Below are 6,310 nucleotides of genomic sequence, written 5' to 3'. Positions count from 1 at the left end.
GCTGAGCATGCATAAGACCTTGGGATCAATTCCCAACACCACGAGAACTAGAGTGGTAAGGCTGGTAAATATTAGTGATGTCTAACCAAAATAAAACCAGAAAGACACACAGACAAATGCTTCAATTTGCCTTGCATGCCAAGGAGCATGGCCAGGGCAGTCATGTGACCTCAGCTTGGGCAGTTCTGTCCTGCACATTCCAGGACAAGTGCTTGAGTCCCTTGGGCCTGTCACTGGATGTTACCTGAGAACATGTTGGTAGCAGTGTTTCCACACAGCTGGGGCTGAAGGTCATTTGGCACCATTTATACCAGGAACTGGGTTTAGGAAAGCTGCCTCGGATTGCCCAGTTCTGACTCGGAGGGTGCGGAGACTAAGGTCAGCCAAGTGTTTCCTCCCCTAAGCCATGCTCATGTCTATGGAACGCCTCATACCTCTGGACAGCGAGACTCTGTGATCGTCCCTGTGAGCATTGTCTTCAACCTGAGACAGATGGTAGTGTGATCAATGCCTGAGCTCTACTGTCCCTTTACCTGCTCGTGCTTTTCTTCTCTGTCCTTTCTCTGCAGCCATAACTGTGAGAACAGCAGCCGCCCAGCTCCGGGAGCCTTTCCAGGCGCTCGTGCACCTCGGGACCCTGCCGATTCTTAGTGGAAGCCTATTACACCTGTCCCTGAGACCCATGGAGGCCTGACCTCTACTTGTAGTTTGTCACCACCCGAGTCACTGCTCATTGATGGCTCTTCATGGGTGACATAGGGTCAGCCATCACTCCTGAACCTCAGTCTACCTCTTTTCCCTCTCCTTCCTTCCTCTCCCCCTCCTTCTCTTTTTCCTCTCTTCATTCTCCCTCTTCCCCTCTTCCTCTAGCTCTCATTTAGTTTTATGAGGCAGAGATTCCTGGTTCTGTAGTCCAAACCAACTTAGACCTTCCTTTATGTCCCAGGATATTCATACACACGTAATCCTCTTGCTTGAGGCTTCCATGTGCTGAACCTGCAGGCTCGTGCCAACCATTTTCTCACGACATTAGCTGTCCCTTGGGGAGGGAAGAGTAGCTTGTCAAAGGCTACTGTCGTCTGATGATGCAGCAGAGGCACGGACTGAGGTTGGAGCAGGAAATAGCGGCAGCTACCAGACTGGTTTATTGTTCATGGTTCAGCCCTAGTTACAGAAAAGGACTGGAATTAGTGTCCCTGCTGGCGCATCACAGCACAGAGTTGGTAGGGGGAGGGGGCAACTGGAATTGGGAAATTGCCATAGTCACTGGGTCGGGGCTGTCCACTGGGCAGGGAGAAGTTAAAGCGCTGCAGGAGGCAGGTGAAAAAGAGGAAGAGCTCCATGCGGGCCAGGGGCTCCCCCAGGCAAGCTCGGCGACCTGTGGGTGGGAGAGGGACTCAGTAAGTCAAGGGTCTGGCCTCACAATTCAGGGCATTCTGAGAAGGGGGAGGGAAGCCAAGCATCCCACAGGACCTGCTGAGAATGGCATGAAGGCCTCATGTTTCACAAAGCGGCCCTGGGCATCCAGGAAGTGCTCAGGATGGAAGCGGAGGGGCTTCTCCCAGATAGTCTCATCCTTCAGCACTGAGGACAGGTTGACGATGAGGGTCGTCCCCTGGCAGGAGGCACACGGTGTGAACATAGATTGGGGTAGGGCTGTCAATATCCTGGTTACCATGGTCACATGCACAGTCTCTACCTCATACATTTGATCTTTTCATGTAAGCTCGGCCCCAGAAGCATCTCAGGCCTGTAGAGGATCCTGTTACAGGTCTGCATGAGTGCCCAAGCCTGACGCTGTGTGCAGTGCTTCCATAAAGCTCCTTTGGTTGTTCTCATTGGACAGTCCTCGTTCCTGAGGACTCTCAAGGCTGCAATGTATGTGCACTCAGGTAGGTCCTGCAAGCACGCTGGAAATCTAGGCTAGGTTGCTCTTGTTCTTTTCCACCCTTGTGTGCTAGTGTCATGATGTAATAGGAGGAGGGCCCATTCCTACCTTGGGGATGAGGAAGCCCTGTACTTCAATGTCACGGGATGTTATACGTGGCAAGTTCAATGGGGAGATGTCCCCAAAGCGCTGCACCTCATGAATGACAGCATTGGTGTAGGGCATGCGGGCCTGGTCTGCCATCTCTGGACGCCGCGCCTGCCCTATGACTTCATCGATCTCCTGTTGGACGCGGCCTGGAGGAACAGCCTCCCCTCAGTGAAGCATTCCCAGGGGCTTCCCTCTGCTCCTCTCTTACAACCATGCTAAAGGCTGAGAGTTCGTGTAAGAAATATGTCTGTGAAAGCCGGGCGGTGGTGGCGCACGCCTTTAATCCCAGCACTTGGGAGGCAGAGGCAGGCGGATCTCTGTGAGTTCGAGGCCAGCCTGGTCTACAAGAGCTAGTTCCAGGACAGGCTCCAAAGCCACAGAGAAACCCTGTCTCGAAAAACCAAAAAAAAAAAAAAAAAAGAAAGAAAGAAAGAAATATGTCTGTGAGTGCTGCTGGAGTCTGGGTTAAGTTAGTGTTGGGAGCCACAGGTATCTGCAGAGTGTGCCTCTCTTTCCTCCTTCCCAGCCCCAGCCAGGCTCACTCTGCACATCCGGGTGTAGGATCATGAGCAGCAGGGCCCAGGACAGTGTGGTTGAGGTGGTCACCATCCCTGCACCAAACAGGTCACCCACCACCATGCGCAGGTTCTCATCATTGAAGCTGCTCTCAGGGTTTCCCTTGGCCTGGGTCAGACAGAGAACGTAGTCTCAGTGGGGAGCGACGTCTGCAATGGCCTCCCATTGTCCCCAGGCAGCCCAGGGGCTGGTTGTACACAGGACCCCACTCATTTGGCCTCACAACTCACAGGACCTCAGCCCACAACCACTGACCCCACCTCTTTCAGCTGCCAATCACCTTCTCCATCTCTGCCAGGAAGGCATCAGTTAGGTTCCGGGGTGGCTTTTCAGGGTCCCTGGTCCTCCTATTCTCAGTCAACAGGTTATCCACCATGGCCACGAAGTTCTTCTGACCTTCAAAGACCTTGTTACCCAGCCCTGGGATGCGCAGGAGCATCGGAAATGAGTTCAGAACCTGTGACAGCCACAGAGGAAGTCTCAGTGCTTCCACTTTAAAAATTATTATTCATTATCGTATATGCATCGGATATTGTATACAAAACAGGTAATAAGACAATGTATAGGGTCCATCGTCTCTACCCTACATGGCTCCTAGGCATCAAACTCAGGTCTCCAGGCTTGCTTAGCCAGCCCCTTACCTACTAACCATTCAGTTTCCTCAGTGTCCACTTTGACCAGTCTCAGATCCCAGCCTCCTTCCCCGTGGACCCGGAGCCTGTTTGTCCACACCCATCACCTGCCTCCTCCTCAGTTCCAACCTTCAAGCTCTTTCAGCCTGGGTGGTCAGGACTATTTTACTCTGGAAACCACAGGCTTGTGTGGCTTCCATGTAGACAAGAGGGTACAGGGTCCCTCTCTTTCTAGAAACCGTGACTTTGATCCACTGCTCCCCTCCTGTTATCTGATGTTAGCCAAGCTCCAGGAAGGCTCCATGATGGCTTTTGCACAAAGTTTCCTCTGTGACCATGGATAGCATAGCAGTGGCTCTGCAGGCTGCTCGGAGCCTCCTACCTCAGGAATGATGCCAGAGACCTCTTTCAAACTTTCTCCTATTAGTGTCAGCATTCTAGTGAGGTCGGAGTCTTCGTACTCGAAGCGACGAGCAAAAATGAGGGACGCGATCACATTGCATACAGACTTGTTCAGCAAGGTGCTGGGATTGAAGGGACACCCTGGGTGTGGAGACGCAAGCAAGTCACTGTAGTGCTCCTGTCTCCCTGTGCCCATCTGCACCCCTCACCCATCACCCACCAGCCTGGTCGGCGAAGGCGTCACATAAGTGGCCTGCCTCCCCTGTCACCCACTGCTCCAGTGATTTCTTGCCCAGGCCGAAGTTGCGCAGGGTGGACACAGAGAATCGCCGCTGCTCTCGCCATTCAGGCCCATACGATGCAAGAACCACACCTGTAGACACACGCGTGTTACTAAGGACCCCTGGCTGTGCTGTCCTCCGCTGTCATTGCTCTTCTCGTCTGGGTTCCTACCCAGGAGCCTCTCAGAACTTTGCTACCACAATCCAGCACTTGCCTCCTGGGTAGAAACTATCCAGGATTTCAGTGGCTTTTTTTTTTTTTTGGTGTTTCGAGACAGGGTTTCTCTGTGGATTTGGAGCCTGTCCTGGAACTAGCTTTGTAGACCAGGCTGGTCTCAAACTCAGAGTGCTGGGATTAAAGGCGTGTGCCACCATCGCCGGCTCAGTGGCTTTTTGTTGAATTGCTTGACCACATTACAACCAGCATTCATGTTTTAAACTTCCTCTGTCCATTGCCGTATCTCCAATGCCAGCTCTGCCACACACAGCCCTTTACCTTGGGATCTGGGCTTAAAACCCAGGTATTCAAAGATGGGTACTGAAGGGCGGTCAGCAGTGTCCTCTCCACAGGTCACCAGCACTTCCCGCACCGCCTTCAGTCCATTGATCACAACCACGGGCTTCCAGGCCATCTGCAGGCTGAACACGTCACCATAGCGGTTTTGAAGCTGAAGTAGAGGGACAGAATGCTTAGGAAGTTCTGGAGTTCCCCTGAAGATCCTAGAACCAGGCTCACTGCATAAACATTGGTTCTCCTCTCCCCTCCCCTCCCCTCCCCTCCCCTCCCCTCCTCTCCTCTTCTCTCCTCTCCTCTCTTCTCCTCTCCTCTCATCTCCTCTCCTCCCTGCATCCCTCCCTCCCTCTCTCTTTCTCTCTCTCTCTCTCTGTTTGTATGTGTCTTGCTTTTTATTGAACCTTGGCCCTGACAAATGTGATCTACATCTCCAGCATGAGCTCTGGTGGTTGTCCTCTAGGTTCATCAAAGGACTCAGAATAGAATTGGTCAGCCAGCTGTGACCTTGCCACATTGAGGATAGTGTTCATAGTCCCCTTAGAATCCCACCATTATGTGAGGAAGGGAAGATTCATTGAGACCCAAACCTCAAATCATGCAGCAGCAAGAGATTCAACAGCCCCTCTCCTCACTGACACAGTACCCTAGATCCAGGTGTCTCTCATTCACCTCTAAGACCCATTCACTGTTGAAATCAGAGGGACTTAGAGCTTTGGTGACTTAGTTCTGTCTCGTCCATTTGAATCCCAATGCCCCTCCTCCCATCCTTTGCCCTCCTGAAACCTTTCCCTTCAAAAGTCCACAGTGTCCTTGGGCCCTGAAGCACCCTCCCACCCTGGAAGTCTCTTGGGCTTTCTTCCTAAAGGACCAGCTCTGTCCAGTCTGTGGCTCCAGCACCACCATACGCTGCTAGGATGACCATGCCCTCTGCTCTCCTCTATCACCGTCTCCCTCACCTTGTACATGCTATATTGAATGTTCTGGAAGTCCAGCTGCAGCAGGTTGCCAAGTACTGGCACTGTCACAGGGCCTGGCGGGTAGCAGGCAGTCCGGCGCCGGCGCCGATGCATCAGGTCTACCAGAAGCAGGAAGATGACTGTGAATATAGCCACAGACCACAGGCCATCCCCAGCCAGCAGCCCCATGGCTGGCTGTCTCACTGAGTTTCTTTGCTCTTTGAGAAAACCTTGGAATCTTTACTCAAGCCACCTGGAAACAGTAAGAACTCTCTGACCGTAGCCTGGGCACCCTGTCCTTTATATAGGGGCAAGGCTGCCCTTTGCCCTCCGCTGTGAGCCAACTTGATGTGTTTACCATTAAGCCCAGCATGTAGGACAGGGACTGAGCAGGCCAGGCAGGTCAGCTCCAAGGTTCTTTCCTTCCCAGATGCTGTCCAGGGGAGCTGCAGCTTCATGTGGAAAGAGGAATTCATGAACTGTGTGTAGTGGTCATGCGAGGCTGGGCACTGTGAGCGCGGTGGGCAACTGGCCACTGGAGGCCTGTTCTGGAGTATTCAGACAGTTGACAAGCCATGAAGGCAAAGTTTTGAGGGATTTGTGAACATTTCCTCAGACTGGGTGTCTTATGTTTTTCTTTTTCTTTCTTTCTTTTTTTTTTTTCTGAAACGATCACCATGACCAAAAAGCAAGTTGGGTTAGGAAAGGGTTTATTTGGCTTACACTTCAATATTGCTGTTCATCCAGGAAGTCAGGACAGAAACTCAAAAGGCAGGATCCCAGAGGCAAGAGCTGATACAACAGCATTGGAGGGGTGTTGCTTACTGGCTTGCTTCCCATGGCTTGCTCACCCTGCTTTCTTATAGAACCCAGGACCAGCAGCCCAGGGATGGCACCACCCACCATGGCCC

General features: G+C 52.4%; 1 protein-coding gene across 1 annotated transcript; it reads right to left on the bottom strand.

Annotated features, from left to right (window-relative positions):
* Positions 1-1,122: 1,122 nt before the first annotated feature.
* On the bottom strand, positions 1,123-5,675 carry LOC121461196 (cytochrome P450 2D10-like). Its single transcript, XM_041672108.1, has 9 exons — positions 5,400-5,675; positions 4,426-4,597; positions 3,869-4,021; positions 3,629-3,789; positions 2,895-3,071; positions 2,581-2,722; positions 1,997-2,184; positions 1,474-1,615; positions 1,123-1,378 (listed from the first exon to the last, which is right to left on the bottom strand). Exons 1-9 carry the CDS (start codon positions 5,586-5,588, stop codon positions 1,188-1,190), a joined length of 1,515 nt encoding a protein of 504 aa, XP_041528042.1. The 5' UTR covers positions 5,589-5,675; the 3' UTR covers positions 1,123-1,187.
* Between the last annotated feature and the right edge of the window lie 635 nt (positions 5,676-6,310).

Source organism: Microtus oregoni, unplaced genomic scaffold, assembly GCF_018167655.1.
Source record: "Microtus oregoni isolate MIOR12 unplaced genomic scaffold, Mior012 000022F_ref0000154, whole genome shotgun sequence".
In the NCBI taxonomy this organism is placed as follows: domain Eukaryota; kingdom Metazoa; phylum Chordata; class Mammalia; order Rodentia; family Cricetidae; genus Microtus; species Microtus oregoni.
The sequence above is the reverse complement of the archived record's forward strand: the minus strand, read 5'-3'. Positions and strand labels throughout refer to the sequence as shown.

Coding starts and splice junctions, on each gene's coding strand:
- LOC121461196 (XM_041672108.1), bottom strand. CDS start 5,588: ATGGGGCTGCTGGCTGGGGATGGCCTGTGGTCTGTGGCTATATTCACA. Junction 3,072..3,628: donor TCTCTGGCATCATTCCTGAG/GTAGGAGGCTCC, acceptor TGGCTGTCACAG/GTTCTGAACTCATTTCCGAT. Junction 1,379..1,473: donor CTTCATGCCATTCTCAGCAG/GTCCTGTGGGAT, acceptor TCCCACCCACAG/GTCGCCGAGCTTGCCTGGGG.